A 17,596-nucleotide genomic window follows, 5' to 3' on the forward strand; every position below is an offset into this window, starting at 1 on the left:
ACCACCGCTGAACCCTGCATCCCTGAAAACTAATTCATCGCCCCCACAGCCAAATTTAATATCCCCAAGCCAAACTTAATATCATTAAGGGCAATCATCCCAGACCTGGCTGGCTCTGAAACTCGTTTCCTGATGAGACAATAACACGAGAAGCTTCATGGGATTCTCAGACCAACTCCAGCTGAAGAGGAGAGTGAACCAGGACGACCATCTCCACACCCACACACACACACACACAGGGACCCTGTTCAAACTGATTTAAAATCATAAACCATAATAGTTTAAACATTTATTCTTTGCTAACGCCTCTTTCTTACGCTCCGTCGCGTTGTACGCTCATGATGACGTCATTATTTTGCATGTGGTGTGAAATGTGGTAACAACAGGAGACGGCGTCTGGGAATTTCTCTTAACTGCTCGCAGGAGATTGTTGTTTGCATGATCCTGTTTAAATGAATTCAAGATAAGAACCATATTTGGTAAAATATGAATTCTTTGTGACATACTAACATCAAGTACTTTTCTATACGCGAGGTGAAAAGTGTGTTAACGCACGATGCTGCTAGAGGCAGGAGAGAAGCAGAGAGAAATGTTCATAGTTCAAATAACTTATAGGGGCTTAAGAAATATTTAGTTCATGTTTCCATATTTAAAAATCTTCTGAATCAATTTGTTTTGTTCATTTAGAAAAACATGTCAGATTTTTGTATTTGATTCATTTATAACACAAGTTCAGAAGTGGTCTATTGACAGAACCTTTAGCTGAGGTCGTCCAGATTTAGAGATATCAAGCATTTGAAGATTCTCCAGGAAACAGCATGTGAGGACCATTTCTATTGAAGTTAAAAGGTTGACTCCTGATCAATAGCAATAAAACTGAGTGAAATAAATGGAATATTTATACAGACAATACTTGAACTGATCTAACAGCAGTAAAATGGTCTTTGAACGTTTTATTGAACCACAATTCTTCACAGTTCTCCCTCTGTAGAATTAAAAATAGACCTCTGCAAGTTGGACACAAGAGGATGAAAGTCTGAAGATCGACGAGTTAAGTAAGAATAAACCTGTGAATTAGCTTTAATTGCTCAGGAATGTTCCTTTCAATTTAATGCATCGCACTTTGAGCCAAGTTTACATCAAATTCGGTTGTAAAAAGGCAAATTAATGAAGCGATTCCTGTGTTTTCTCTCACCTTCCAGTAAATAGGTTAAAAAAAAGACACCTCCAGACACAGACCTCCCACAGTTTGCATAAAACACAGACGCTGGGACAGTGACAACCGAGGCTGCATAGTAATCGGGTCACAGTGGCATTTATGCCACCAAGTGGTTTAGTGCTGTTGCTGGATTTCATGGTGGCTTTGTCCTGAGGGTCTGTGGTTGTTTGGGCTGTGCCACTGCCTGTCACGCCCTCTGACACAACAACACAACAACACAGTGCCCAGATGGAACAGCTTATCTGTATGCTGCGCTGCTCCAAGGACAGCGGCTGCAGCATCGCTCAGGATGGACACTACCCTTGAAAACGGCGAGGCCAGCTCCTCTGAGCCCGTCGTTCGCTGGAGATATACACAGAGTTTCAGCTTTTATTTCCTGGTAGAGACTGTAAATAAACATGGACGACGTCAAGGCTCCAAACCACAGCATCACAACATGAAGCCACAACATCTCGCCTGTTCGAGGAGGCAGGAAACATTAGCCACTGCTGGCATAACACACCAGAACACACAAGGGGTTAGGGTTATGGGTAAATAAACATGGACGACATGACGGCTCAGAACAGTGACGCAGAATCGTCTTGCTCACACTCACACACACACACACTTACACACACACACACACACACATACAAATGGAATAAGAAAGAACTAACTCCTCTTTTGAGTGGAGATCAAGCATTGGGTCTGTACATGTGGATTTACTCCTGTGTGACTCCCACATCGTGAAGTGAGGGAACTCCTGCTCACGGTCACTTCTCTGGTGGCTGCTCGTCTTGCTGCCTGTTTCCAGACAAACGCCCAGTGGAGCTGCTGAGGTCTCCGCTGCCACTATGATGTGAATGATAACGAGGAAATTAAGATGATGCTGTGCGCGCATGAGGCTGAGCCCTTCAGCCATCACCGCTCGTCCTTTCAACCTCTGGAACATAAAGGCCTGAGTCAGCGAAGCGTCATCAGACAGATGGGAACGATCTGCACTCCTAACCACCAGCTGTACACCGGTGACGGCCTGTCGGCTGGTCACTACAGTGACGGATGACCGGACACCTTTAGATGCTGTTGCTACGGCTCAGGAACAGAATACTAACGAAACAGGCATGATCCTGAAATGTTCCGACGCAAAAACACCGATCTTTCCACAGCAGAATATATTTAAAATAACTTCCTTGAAGAGAAAAGGGTGAAGAAAGGACTTTTCCATGGATCTGAACAAAGGGATTGAGGATTTTATTTTTGTGTCTCTTTCTGGTCAGAAACCCACAAACATACAATGTGACTGGATACGATCTTCACTCCTGATCAAAAGTAAACAGGGATTTCAATCAGCTCTGGAAATGATGGACAGTGATGGAAACAACACACCCGGGTGAACGCTCCGATCGGGGGCCGGCAGGAAGAGAGAGCCTCGGTTTCCACTCAGCTCATGATGTCAAACGTGAGAAAGGCAAGAGCCTCTACTGGCTGTTGGAAAGAAGTCGACTGTCTTGTTAGTGGAATTAAAAACGTGAAAGAAACCTGTGTAAACCTGCTGAAGAGGACTGATATCTATGAGTCTATGTGATCGGGTGCAGCTTGATGAATTGAAGGAGACTGTTTGGGGCTTTGCGGAGGAGGGATATTCTAGTTTCAGTTTGCAATTGCAGGTTTCCCGAATGCCCAGAGGAAAACGACAGAGCTCCACTTGTAGGTGACAGATTCAGGAGGACTGGCACTTCAAATACCCATTACTGCAGGTTTGCTGGAGACAACGGCTCCGCGGCAGCACAGCGCTGTGCAGCACCGTCGATACGTCTCCAGTGAAAAGTGGGTTCAGCTATTTCTTTCTCTAACTTTGCTCTCAGAAAGTGCAGTGTTGATAAAATTCTCTTTCTGGCATCGCCTGAGTCGAGAGGCTCCGTCTCTCGAGGAGTAAAACAGGAACGAGTGACCATGACCGACCCTGCCGAGTGGGAGGGGGGGAAATCATCTGTATCCTTTTCTTTCACATTTCCATTTCCAAGGACCCCCAGTGGCTCGACACTCAGCTCTGCCTTTCAGGGGAAGCAGGCCGGCCGACTGCAGCTCTCGCCTGGCCTGTGACTCAGGCGGTGAGTGGGGTCCACAGAGACACGTTTCAATAGATGGCAGACAGGAAGCCGGCGGGACGCGCTATTGATTGTGGCGGTTCAGAAGTGAGTGTGGCAACGAGTCGATAGCACGAACCGTTTGCAGCTGAAGCCTCGCACAAAAGGCTGAAGCTCCGAGAGCAAGGATGTGAAATAAACGAGTGTACGAGGCAGAGAGTGAGAGTCTGTGGGGGAGAAGTAAACAGAGACAGAGCCGCTGAGAGAAAGAGAGCCGTGAGCTCAGTGGGGTTTGATGTTTAGATGATGTGTACACTGTAATGTCATTTAATTAAACTGAGGCTCATCAGGAGGCAGTGGAGGGAAAGAGACAGAGAGCGATCAATGTTGTCAGAGGCTAAAAAGAAGAAGAAGGATGGGGGGGGGGGGGATTACCTGGAGGATGTGCCAGAGCTCATCGGCCACAGCGCTGATCTGAGAGAGGATGTGACGAATGACGAAGGACTTTGACATGTTGCTGCTCCCCAGTGTGACCAGATACTCCATCAGCTTCTCTGCCGTCTGGAGCTGAGGTCAGAAAAACAAGATGGATGCACTTTACGTCTCGAGAACACGAAACCACAGATTCAAGGTCAACTGAAACGACATCACCTCTCTCCTGATTGGTCGAGTGACACGGATCAAAAGAACCCATTGGGTTCACATGTCTCCTCTAATGTCAACAACATACAAATCAAGTTTGTCTGCAAGTTGCATTTAAGACATTTGAATTCGACATATAAAGAAAGTTAATGTGTTTATTATTGGGGCATGAATATTGTATTTGTCAGACTTCCCGTAGATATATACAATTACCATGTATATTATTTATCAGAAATTAATTAACCAATTCAAATAAATAAATACTCAGTTTCACATAATGTTGAACATCTGGAACAATCCATCTAAAGCTGTAAATGAAATTTAGGCCTTAAACACAAATGTATTGAAAGGTTTGTCCACCGGGCAAATTACATATTTTACTGCTTTCTGACCTGAAATAAACTAAATACAAGATTCTTCAAATGTTAAAACAGATTTTAACAAGAACAACACATCACAACTTAATAAGTGGCAAACGCACAAGGCTCAGTTAGCTGCTGCTACAGGTTTTAATTGTCCTGTTCCCCGAGGGGGGGTGTGGGGTGTGGGTGGGTGGGGGGTGGGGGGGGGGTGCTTAGCATGCACGCTCGCATTCACTCCATTTCTCATATGTTTAACTGGGAGCAGCCCAACACGTCCTGTCCTCTGCTGCTGTGCCAGTGGGCAGCTCCACAGCAGCAGCTGGGGATGGATAAATGTTTGGCTCAAGGGCATCATAATACCCACTGTCGCCTCTCAGCTTGATGTGGGGGAGTTGAACCAGTCACCTTGCACGTACCGTGGAAAGCGGAGTTTAAACGGTCTCATCTCGCTGCTGATCGAACAGACGTGTTTTGGCCGCTTTCTTCAAACGGAGAGAAGAGAGAGAAAACCAAAATATAAAAACCCGCATTAAATTCAATTTGCTCTGTGTCGCCGCCGCTGCTGATTACCCCCGAGAGCTGGATGACACGAGGACACGGTGGGAAATTGTCTGAAACGATTATCCCATCAAGATATTAGTTCATAATTTGAAACAATTGAAGGGGGGAGATTGTTATTGAGTTTCATGGAGCAGATTCTGTCTGAGTGATGATGATTTCTCTCTCACTCCATTTAACCTGTTTCACCTGTTTGCTTGGAAACAGAGACAAAGGAAAAAGAAATGATGACGTCTCTGAACTGAGCTTTGTTACTTGGCTGTTTTCAGACCTGCAGTGAACTTTTAAATAAATGTAATTTGAACTATATAGAAGATCATCTCGGAAGAGTTTGATGTTTAATGATTTTTCACTTCACGTGCACTCGTCCAGTTACTGAACCACTTTGGCTGCTTTGTGTTTAAAGGGCTTCGTCTCCCACACAGTTGTTCTTCATGTAAACTACTCAAAGCAAAGCTGAGACTGTATTTTTATGAATTCAATGTGCTCAGAGTCTCAGTAACCAAAACAATGTCTAACTCCTGTTGTTCCTCGTACTTTATTTCTCAGAGAAAAACGGAGAAAGCTGATGAGATGACGTATATCCGCTCCTCACGGAGGGTTCATGTCCAGATAGTCTCTACAAAACAAAGGTTTATTCTTAAAAAGAATGTGATGCCATTCTTCATGTTTACAGGCAGTCGCTGTAAAACTCCAGCCGACACTGTCTGAAAAACTGATGGAGCGATAAAGGCAGTGATTGAGCGCTCTGTTTGCTCATGAGACGAACTGGATCCAATACAGGAGAAGGTAATAACGGTTCCTCCAGTGGACGACAGGGTGACGGGGTGAAAACGAGGAGGGTGTGAGGCTTTATGAGGCCACTAAGTGGTCTCCCCTCCGAGAGGTTATTACACGGAATACGTCTTGAAGCTGAACACTGCGGGAAAGGGACATTTGAATGACGCCTCTCGGGATTCGAGATCCGCAATTTCACCGTCCGAGCTGCTCGTCCGGTCCTTTCTGCTTCGTCCTGGACTGTGACATCTCCAGGTGTGTGAGGGAAAATGAGGCAGAAATAAGAGCAGCTCTGAAGGCTGAGCCTGCCGCTGGGTAAATTGCAGCTGCTCGCCATATTACTCAAGATGGAACACACTCAGAGCGAGTGCACTTTGCTGACATCTCCACAAGGTTTCATTGTTTGTCTGAAGGGATGCGGCTTTGAAACAGGGCAGGAATGTGGTTGGAAAAACATCCGAACAACTGACCAGGGGGTTTCCCATCATGCTCTACCAGACTGTAGCTGATGTTCAGGTCACTGGCACTTTGAAATGTGGTAAACGAGCTTAATAATCAGAAAGGAACCAGACTACGTCTCTAACAACTGAATGATTAAACTAACATTTAAAAACAGTTCCTTGTATTATCAAATGGTCGATCTGGTCGGTCACTGTAGACAATAGAATTAGTCCTTGTGATGGGAGTTCCATGTTTTTGGGAAAAATGTTTCCAATAATTTAACTCCACTGACCCGAAAGAAGAAATTCTACACATCTAATTTCAGCCACTCATGAAGACTACAAATATCTAATTGTTTTCCAACAGCGTGTTTAATAGATTAGTCTGGTGTCAGGATACTTGAATGGTGTCCCTGTGGTGGGGTTCCTTCGTAGCTGGCTCTTCATCTTGTCACGAGTCTTTTCAGTATTCTAATTCCCCCCCCCGCCCGTCCTCTCTGACCTCCCTGTCAATGTCTGCACGGTCTCAAACAATCAGTTTGACGGGCAGTGATGGAGTGTTCACCGGGCGTCAGACACATAAAGAGTTCATTAACGCCATCCTCAAAGTCCTCTGCAGCGTCCTCACAGAGGAAGTTACAAAGAAGGCTAATTTACATATTATGAGGAGGTTAATAACTGCACGTAGAAAACGCTTAGTGTGGTGGAAAACACAAAGCTCGGGGGTCAAAGTCACAGCTTGGATATGTGTGGACGAGTGAGGACGACACACTGACGTCCATGGATGCTACGGACAGTTCAGTGGTTTGATCACAGGCTCAAACATCGTAAACAGGTTCAAATCTCTGAAACCATACATTTGCCTGTGACATGGTGAAGCTCAGCCACTGAAAGGGTTTGAAGCGTGATCACTGAAAACCGGCAGAGTTTTGATTTCACCATCAAACCCTGAAAGCAGCTGAAGTGTCCGCTGAAGATGAAGAGGCTTCGTCTACACTCCGTCAGTGTCTCTGGACGTTTTCTGGATCTTCTCCTGCAGCCTCCTGGTAAAATGTGTGGAAGCTTCCCAGCGAGCGAGTGGACGTGTTGATGAGGTTTCTAACACGTGACGGACGTGAAACTGGAAGAACACAAATATGTCAGGATGAAGAAGAGGAGCCGTACACGTAGAAGACGAGGAGGTTCCAGAGCTTTGGTGATGAGGGCCGACGCCGGTGTGGATGAGCTGTAAACCACTGAGTCCATGTCTGAAAACCTCTACGAGCATTAGCTGTGTACAGTTCCTCAAGTTCCATTTTGTTGTATGCTGCGTATACATGTGTATTTTCAAAGAATGGTTACGTAATGTCAAACAGAAAAGTGAGATCATCAGGTTTTCACTGCCAGCTCCACAGAATCAATGTGAGAAAGCTCTTTTCCAAAGCTGCCTGAAAGAATTGCAGGTCAGCCGCCACACGACGGTTCATCCATAACAGAAGAGGCACAGAAACCAATTTCTCCCGGCACGGCGACCTCTACACACCAGAGAGCGATGTGGCCACAAGGTGCTGCATGTTGAGCTCGGAGTTCGGCGACCCGTGCATCACCCACAGCTGAATGATCACATTTTAAAAGCTTTCTCCGGCTGCATGAGCCCACATTTGACTCAGAGTAACAAGTCCACACCCCTTCACTGAGGCCCTGTCACTGTTCACTCTGGGAGAAAATTAAATAAAACCAAAAGGATGAGGCGAGCTTTAGGAGAGAACATCAAAAGAGCACATCAGAAACATTAATTACACATGCAATGAGCGTCGCAGATTGGTGATATCAAACAGTAATAGTATCAAAGAGGTGATTTTTACTTTTAGACGGTGTAATCTCTCCACAAACACAAATTCCTCTAGGAGAGCGTCTGCATTACTTCAGTGGAAAACCTCACGGGAGTCTGGGTTTGTTCCAAAGCGGTCATCCATGAACCCAGTGAAACACACAGACCTGTAGGTGCTGGATTCTCTTTCATTTAGTGGGTTTGCTCTGGTTCAGCGCCCGCACACAGTTCATTCATCATGTCACTTAGTGTCTCTGGACTCACCGGGAGGACGAAGCCGCTCAGTCGCCATCAGCATCAACACGCAGGCTGCTGCAGAGGCCCCGGAGATAAGGAGGCAGGGGGCCCGGCACAGGACGTAAACACCCACGATAAATACCTACCTGCCGCCTTCAGCTGGACAAACACTGTGCCTCTCTTAGAAACCTTGTTTGGAAAATTCCAGCTCACACTGTACAAGTCCATCGAATGAAAACCAGCTGAAGACTCATGGCGCCTCAGGACTGGTCAGCGGAGCATCAAAGAAGTCGTCCAGGGTTGTTTGCTTTCATTATGCTCACAAGTAGGTCTGACCATTTCTCAGAACAGCAGTTTCATGAACCAAAGTACACGTCTCTAAGTTAGTGTTTTGCTCCGTTGGTTCCGAGTAGCGGTTTCTGCAAGTTTCACACGCTCATAAAGATTTTACCATCCACACCGACGCATCACACTGGTATGTCGTTGTGACCGGAGGAGGAGGAAACATGGAACAGCCAGGAACGACAAACCAGTCTGGTCCCACGTCTCCTGTCGCCACGTCCTGAATTCACTTTCACTGTGTTGGAGCATTTCCCATTTGGCAGAGTGTCCAGCGGCCGCTCTGGAGCATCTAGCGACCGCTCTGGATCTGATCACCCGTAAAGATGAGGAATGTGATGTCTGTTTCACTGGGTGTTAAAAAAACAACTAGGTCAATATATTGTTGTGGGCTTGAGTCTGGTTTCTGCTCGTCTCCCCTTTTCCCACTAGAAACTCTGTCCTATCAATAAAAAGGCTAAATGCCAAAAAAGTCCTAAAACATATATTGTTTATAACCTGTCTGACATGAGGTGAACAAATGCTTTTTCATTTCATATAAATGTTTAGCACCAAGTCAAACAGTCGATTCATGATCAGTTTTCAAGCAAACATTATGAGACTTGCCATTTTTCTTATTCTTACATTAAATTAAACTCTAGTTTAATTGAGTGTTAGACTGTTAGTGTGGGTTATCTAAAGACTACACATTAACACTGTTTCTCATCGGGTGAATCTCAGAAAGAACAATTCACATGTTTCATTCATCACTTCTGAATCTATGGATACAACATGCCTCCTTTAAATCCTGATGAAACAGACTATCCTCAGTGTGAAGCTCAGTCTGCTAATGGGTCCCTGTGTTTCTAATTCAATCCACATTCCGGTGATTGGTTGTCTGGCTCTTAAGTAACCTGTCCTCAGGCTCTGAGACAACTTGCCTCTGTGGGCATTAAAGTTTCGGAGAGACAAATGTAGTGTGGTTCTAATCGAAGACTTTACATTTAAATTACACCCTCCTCACTGCGATCATCCGTTTCTCTGACAAGCGGTCGACATCCTCGGCACCGCTGCCGTAGAAAAACACCAATTGCTTCACCATTAGTCGACAGAAACAGGAAGGGAATGTTTTTCCTGCAGCCATCTTAGCTGGGTAAGCCATCCTCCGGCTGTCGAGCGAGTGCCAGATGGGAGAAGTTCATCCTCTTCAGCTCAGACTCACTTTCATCTCCATTTCCCAGCTGCCAGACGCCGTCATGACAGTAACATGTGTGGGGCCGGGGGGGACTTCATGATGACTGCGGAGGAAACACTACGATTTATGGAGCTTTAGTGAAGGTTAAAGCCAATAATCGAGGATACTTTACTTTATCATAATAAAAATATTGCCAGAGTCATTTGGAGGGTTAGGAAGGATTCCGATGATCCATTACAGAGGCTGAAAGCTGCTGGTTCTGTCTCAACCAGAGCATCGCCCAGTAGAGCATCTCTCAACCAGAGCATCGCCCAGTAGAGCATCTCTCAACCAGAGCATCGCTCAGTAGAGCATCTCTCAACCAGAGCATCGCCCAGTAGAGCATCTCTCAACCAGAGCATCGCCCAGTAGAGCATCTCTCAACCAGAGCATCGCCCAGTAGAGCATCTCTCAACCAGAGCATCGCCCAGTAGAGCATCTCTCAACCAGAGCATCGCCCAGTAGAGCATCTCTCAACCAGAGCATCGCCCAGTAGAGCATCTCTCAACCAGAGCATCGCCCAGTAGAGCATCTCTCAACCAGAGCATCGCTCAGTAGAGCATCTCTCAACCAGAGCATCGCCCAGTAGAGCATCTCTCAACCAGAGCATCGCCCAGTAGAGCATCTCTCAACCAGAGCATCGCCCAGTAGAGCATCTCTCAACCAGAGCATCGCCCAGTAGAGCTCATTCCTCCGCCGAGGCCCAACAGACACTTTCATTCAATCAAATCAATCCTCGAAATCTGTCGCATTTCTTTGTACCAAGATCCATGAATTATTCTCTGGGAAATAACAAAATGTCCAAAAGTCTCAGTGTTAAAGAGCTGCTGCTGCTGCATGTGCACTGAACTGTACGGCTACTGGGCAGAGGACATGAATCATACAAGTCTCATTATCACAACTTATTGTATTGAGAAAAATGGAAATTATGTCATATATGTCAAACAAAAACAAACTTTCTTTGCCATCACTGATAATAAAATATAAAATCATATAACACTTCATCCTCTTGTCATGGAAACTGCAGACACACATTTCAACAACTGAGTCAGGGTTATTACAACTAATTTCATAATCTACACTTGTGTTTAATGAAGTGCACATGTTCTAGGTTACTTCATTATCCCATTGACACTTTCATTTGACCACTTTAACTGTGGTTAATTTCCCAGTTCATTGTGTGCGGCCACCGTGGTCTAATTAATTAGGAATTATTGTGCGCATGCAAACATCCCGTCTTTATGGATCCGGTTACTCACCCTGCAGGGCTGATTGTGCAGCAGCATCGCCGTCATCTCCCTCAGCGAACCTTCCACACGCCTCATGAACTCTGCAGACGGCAGCCGCTGGGAGCAGAAGAGGTCCATGGCCCGGGCCGCCACCTGGCAGGCCCGCAGGACCAGGTCGCACGGACCCAGCGCAGGGGGGTCCCCGCACGCCACCACCACCGAGTGCAGGAGCTGGCACACAGAGTCCGCCAACACTGTTCCTGCACCTCCGTCAGGGCTGAACCACAGAGCCTCCAGGCCTCTTTGGTCTCCTGCTACTCGGTGCAGGGCGCACAGCGACTGGAGGAAGTGCACGTGGGGGTGCATGGCTCTTTCATGGTGACTGGAGGCAGTCGGCGGCTCGGGGGGGGAAGCGGCGGGCTGGAGGTCTTCCTGAAAGAGTTCAGGAGTCTCTGAGTCACAGTCAGGCTGCGGCTGTGAAGGACCAAACAGATCCTGTGAAGTGTCTTCCTCTGCAGCATCAGGACCTGGAGGAGTCCAAACAACCTGATGATTATTACACACTTTCACTTCTGGATTCAGCAGAACCGAGGAAAACCCTGCTCAACAGCCACTGCAACGAAAACAATGCAAAGTTAACTACTGTGACTAATTAAAGCACAATTAAAAATCCATATATCTATTTCCTATACATAATTTGTACATCCACCTTTATTTAGATTGACTGGATCTTCCTGGGCACAGATGATACAAGTGTTAAATCTGTGTCTGATCCAAGGCTTCATCCATCTCTATATTAATTATGTTTTTTTATTTCACTTATTGTAAGATGATACAAACTATAAAGATTAAACATTTTACTGACAATGCACAGGCAGCATATAACGAGTATTAGGGCCATTTTGTCACTTGTGCATTGGCTTCCAGTCTCTGTCCATATTTAATCTATGAGAAGACAAAGTTCATTAAGAAATGACTGAAAACACAGTCAATACCTTTAACAGAAGAGACACAATTAGAATCATATAAATTAAAAGTCATAATTATATCAGAACTATTAAAGCACATAATTACAGTCATTTTCAGAATCCTCCCTGTGATCAGAGAGGAGCTGCTTTTAACCTGGGAACTTACAGACGTGCGTCTCAGGGTTTTAAACTCAAATACACTTTTCTTTTCACACAAAACCACAAACATCCAAAAGTTAGGACCAAAACTTCTTCATCTAAAAGTTATACTCAGACATTTTGTCTGTCGCTGCAGAGGAAGAGAAGAACTACATCAGTGCTGCTGTTTCCCAGAAATCCCTGCCTGAAGTTAAAGATGTACTTTTAGAAGAAGAACATTTTCTTCGTTGTATTTTAACTTTGTGGCTTCACATCAGTAATATTACTGGTGTTTCACCACATAAATCTGAGAGCGGTTGGACCTTGATTATCATTTTCACAGGTTGAGCTGAATCGTCTCTCGTCAGCCTTGAGCTTTTAGATTTAGAAGGACAAGTGCTTTCCTCGGAACAACTGCCGACATAAAGAAAACAATATTTACGCCAGTGTGAGTGTTATTATACGGAGCGTGGATTCAAAATGACTCATCCTCTACTGAGAGCGTAATGAACGATAACAGAGATTGAATCAGTCGTGAAAGTAAACTGGGTTTCTGCAGAGTTCGCCAAGTTGCATTCAAGTCTTTATAGGACATTTTAATACAAACAGAACTCAAGTTAAACAACATTTTCAAGGTCGTACTGATGGAAGCTGAAAGCTATCAATGACTTTATTAACTGTTGTATCGCCAGGACATCACAGTCATTTGCTTTGTTCCCTCAAGCTGCCGAAACATTTCTCTTAAAGACCCAAATAAACTTATTTTATAGCAGAGTAGAGTTAAATGGACACTAACATAAAAAAATAACATATCAAAAGACCTATTGTATATATTTTAACATATTTATGACTGTGACGTTTTAATAACCACTGGAAACACTTTACACGAGTCCTCATCAGTCTGGTGAGAAGAAACAGAGGCTTCATCCTTGTCAGAGGAGCGAGGAGCACATTCAGCTTTAAACCTGACAAATCAACATTCATGAGCATTATGTGCGTGATCATTAGCAGCGTCCAGGACAGACTCTCCCCTGAGGACTCGTGTCAGTCTGTCCTTGAGATGTCTTCTCCTCTCACTGAAGGCTTCAGCACAGAGTCTGTGAAGCTGCTTTCTGACCTCAACTGACCTCTAGAGAACACATGTCTGAGCCAGTTGCTCCGGACATTTGCTGGAACTTTCCCCCACATGCTCCTGTTGTTGTGAACGAGTCTGACCCGGACAATCTCCTCCTCCTGCTGCTGCTGCTTCACATGTGAAACACAACAGAAAATGTCCAGCTCACGTTCTGTCTTTATAAAGGTAAAGTTTTGACATGAGTTCACTTCTCCTCCTGTGTCTTCAGGCCACTGAGTGGATTCATCTGAAACCTCCACTTTCCAAGGTTAGGAAAACACGAACCAGAAAATAAATGCCACATTTATCTCAGGTCTCTCAGACGCAGTGTTTTCACCGTACATGTCTGATATTCTTGTTTCCAGTGACCAGCTGTGCACATGCAGAAGCGCCTACCTGCCGTCTCCGTGGCGTTCCGTGTTACTGCCGTCACCTTGGTGATCAGCAGCTCCTGCCGCAGCCTCAGCACCTCCTGCTGCAGCTCCTGGGCTTTCCCCCTCCAGCTTTCGTCCTGGCTCCTCAGCCTGCAGCCCAGCGCCTCGGCGTGCTCGCGGCCGCTCATACCCGCAGGCTTGCTCTTTATTATTGCCACCGCCACAGCCACTTGGGCTTTCGTGCCAAACTGCCACACTGGACTCACTCCTGTCAACAGGACAGATATTGAAGAAGGCGATCAATAGAGAAATTGTGACGGGTAATGATTTGAAGTGGGGAACGTTCAGGTTCACTGCAGCAACGTGAGGTTCGGTCACGACCTCATTTAACCTCGACCTCGAAGCCCCCCCCCCCCCCCATCAGGCTTTGCCATCGATCTCTAGTTTGAACTTTTAGGATTTTATGCAGTTTTTCTTTGCCCTGTTTAAAATTGTAAATAAATTTGGGACTTTTTTTGACTGAAAACTTTCTGAAGACACAAGCTGGGCTGTGACAGTTAATAGACAAAACAATAATTTAATCAAGCATTTGATTATCTGCGTTTGGAGTTTGTGTAAGATTTATTTATAATACTTTCTAATTGTTATCATCAGCCTGTGGCAGATCCAGGTCCTTTTCTTACCAGAACAACTGTACTTGTATATAAAGTTCACTCTCATAACAACTTTAAAGCCTGTAACAAAGTTATTTTCATTATTAATATGAATCTGTTTCTCACTTATCTATTTGTCTGTAAACACTGATTCAGGTCCCTGTAACAAACACATTAAACCAAACATTACATGTTGCTCTGGACTCAAGGTTATTCATGAATTCATCTGTTAGTAATTTATTTAATTTAAAGTTTGGTTCATGAATCACCGGAAGAAAACATGAAAATGTACTGAGCGACTTCTTTAAGCTACATTTGTTAATCAATCAAATCAGATGAATTTCATGTTGTTAGATTGTAGAAGTTAACACAAATCAATCTGTTGTGTTTGATTATTAATGAATATAATTAATGAGTATAATCTGCCAGTCTGACGTCACATTAGCACGGCTAGCGGCTAGCTTAGCACAGCTAGCGGCTAACTAGGCACAGCTAGCTAAACAACGTTGCGACAGAAGTAGAAATAAAAGTTCATATTAACGTGATGTGAACTGTGAACTTTGTCATTTACCTTTTAAACAACCGTCTCCACTCGTCATCCCCCGGCCTGTGTCCTCCTGCTAACCTCCACTCACACGTTAGCTCCAAGCTAACTCATGCTACATGAGCTCCAGCTGGACTCAGGTGTGACCCCGGAACCTTTGACCCGGCAGGTTGTGTGACCCGGAACAGTCCGCCATGACACCAGCCCGCCCCGTCACCATGTGTTTATAACGAGGTAAACATGTTGTATTTAAACTCTTCACATGTTCATTCATATTATTATTGTTGTTGCTAAATTATGATTCTATCATTATTTCTACCAAATAATCACCTGTGTGATCTCAGTTTTCATTTTATTATTCAAAATAAATAGAATAAAAATCAAACAACAGATTAAAGATTCAAATGTTTTCTGGAAAGTTCTATTTTCATTAGTTCATAGACGAGCAAATATTGATTCATATATTTATGTCATATGGGTATATATCATTCTCTATTTTATTGACAAAATATTAAATACAGTAGGACAAGACAAAAAGCTTTGCATCACAATAAAACTATTTTAATTATGTTAAAAGAATATTGGCAGAAATAGCACTTTTAAAAGATAAATACACATCAAATTCAGCCTAAATGAAATAAATGTGTAGCCTAATTTGTATTAATCACACTCATAATAGTCTTCATCTTTTTAAATATATACTTTATTCCATATATTCTAAAACATACATATGTACATATACACACACTACAGGAAAAGAAGAGTTTCTAAACAGTCTTTTCTTACTGAAACATCAATGTACAAATGTTAATACAAACACACAGAGGCTGGTTTTAGTTTCAGGGTTCTTCATCTGTCTTCAACCTTCCAGTAACTCCTCACTTTCTGTTTGGTGCATATTTGTCGGCTGAAAGAACAAGAGCAGCTGGAAGCAGAGTTCCTGCTGGAGCCTCTCAGACGGACCGAGGCCGGCCTCCTTCCCAGGGATCCTCGTTTTCAGTCGGTCAGGACGGAGCAGGTGAAGGTCAGCAGAGAGCGAGGAGCTTTGTGACTCAGCTCTCTGCTCGACCAATAGGATCAATACAACATCCACTGGAGCTATGTGGACGTAACGAGGACACGGCGAGGGCGAAATACAGTCTGATGAATGATTTATGAATAAAACCTCACTTTTGTGGAACAGGAGGATGAACTTGGTTTGCTGGAAGGAAAATAAATCTACAAGTAAAATCTAAGTTGTGCAGAAAACCTTCGTCCTCAGTGAAAAAAACACAAAAACATCATCACTGCTGCTTCATCCGTCCTCCATCGACCCCCAGTTTGTTCCAGAAGTGGTTATCAGAGCCTGTTGACCTACACAGCTCAGTCATTGTCTCGCTCCGGCTCACAGCAGTGACCTCTTGACCCTGAATCTTCTCTGGCCGAGGTCCTGAAAGGCAACAGTTCTGACTCGGGCTTCATTGATGTGACGGTGAGGCTGGACCCTGGGAGAGATTCGCCGGAGGATCTCAGGTTAAGAAGCAATCGAACGGCGAGAAGAGGAAAGTTTATTATAACACAGACGCATCGAGACACAAGAAACACAAGAGAAAGATTTGAATCAGATTCAAGACAATATTTTGTGCTGAAGAATAGAAACAGGTACAGACTAAATGATAAAGATCAATAATAAACAATTACACAGTTTGTCCACCAGAGAGCAGTGACAACTTCGGGTTTACACTTAGCTATAAAATGACGCGGACCCTGATGTCTCGATCCGTTTATTACAGATACAATTTATAACTTTATAACTAGAGACTAAAAACATGTGAATTTACACAAAATACTTCCTTTGTTTGTTTACTAAAATAACACAATAACAATAATAATGAATTACCGTTCGTCCACCAGAGAGCAGCGAAGAGCTCATTTACACTAAAGGATTCGGTTCTACAAGCAAAATGAATAAATTATAAAACAACAATCAATTATCAGTTTGTCTAATAAATTATATAATTATAAATATTGTACTGATAAAATAATAAAAAGGAAGAGTTCCTTCAGTGTGGAGGAAGGAGTGAGGATGGAGGAACAGAGAGAGAGAGGGGGGGGCAGAGGGAGAGAGAGAGAGAGCAAGCGAGAGAGGGAGAGAGAGAGAGAGAGAGAGAGAGGGGGGGGGGGGGGGCCGATGGAGAGAGGGATAGAGCAAGAGAGAGAGAGAGAGAGAGAGAGAGAGGGGGGGGCAGAGGGAGAGAGGGAGAGAGAGAGAGGGGGGGGCAGAAGGAGAGAGAGAGAGAGCAAGAGAGAGAGAGAGACAGAGAGGGGGCAGAGGGAGAGAGAGAGAGAGCAAGAGAGGGAGAGAGAGAGGGGGGGGCAGAGGGAGAGAGAGAGAGAGCAAGAGAGAGAGAGAGAGAGAGAGAGACAGAGAGAGAGAGAGAGAGAGAGAGGAAGAGAGAGAGGGGGGGCAGAGGGAGAGAGAGAGAGAGAGGGAGAGAGGAAGAGAGAGGGGGGGGGCAGAGGGAGAGAGAGAGAGCAAGAGAGAGAGAGAGAGAGAGAGACAAAGAGAGAGAGACAAAGAGAGAGAGGGGGGGCAGAGGGAGAGAGAGAGAGAGAGGGGGGGGGCAGAGGGAGAGAGAGAGAGAGCAAGAGAGAGAGAGAGAGAGAGAGAGAGAGAGAGAGAGAGAGAGACAAAGAGAGAGAGGGGGGGCAGAGGGAGAGAGAGAGAGAGAGGGGGGGGGGGCAGAGGGAGAGAGAGAGAGAGAGAGAGAGAGGGAGAGAGGGAGAGAGAGGGGGGGGGGGCAGAGGGAGAGAGAGAGAGCAAGAGAGAGAGAGAGAGAGAGAGAGAGAGAGACAAAGAGAGAGAGAGAGAGAGAGAGACAAAGAGAGAGAGACAAAGAGAGAGAGGGGGGGCAGAGGGAGAGAGAGAGAGAG

General features: G+C 44.9%; 1 protein-coding gene across 2 annotated transcripts in view; it reads right to left on the reverse strand.

Moving 5' to 3' along the window:
• The window catches only part of mei4 (meiosis-specific, MEI4 homolog (S. cerevisiae)), a 35,530-nt gene extending 20,688 nt beyond the window's left edge, over positions 1–14,842 (reverse strand). The window contains exons 1-4 of one of the 2 annotated variants that reach the window (XM_034580690.1): positions 14,711–14,842; positions 13,509–13,754; positions 10,923–11,419; positions 3,721–3,852 (exon numbers count right to left, since the gene is read on the reverse strand). In XM_034580690.1, coding sequence (XP_034436581.1) covers positions 3,721–3,852; positions 10,923–11,419; positions 13,509–13,754; positions 14,711–14,738 — 903 coding nt within the window. In that variant the 5' untranslated portion in view covers positions 14,739–14,842. The remainder of the gene's footprint in view (positions 1–3,720; positions 3,853–10,922; positions 11,420–13,508; positions 13,755–14,710) is intronic. The other variant, XM_034580691.1, reaches the window with a different exon arrangement.
• Positions 14,843–17,596: the final 2,754 nt, after the last annotated feature.

The sequence above is a fragment of the Hippoglossus hippoglossus genome, chromosome 24 (assembly GCF_009819705.1).
Source record: "Hippoglossus hippoglossus isolate fHipHip1 chromosome 24, fHipHip1.pri, whole genome shotgun sequence".
NCBI classification, from domain to species: Eukaryota; Metazoa; Chordata; class Actinopteri; order Pleuronectiformes; family Pleuronectidae; genus Hippoglossus; species Hippoglossus hippoglossus.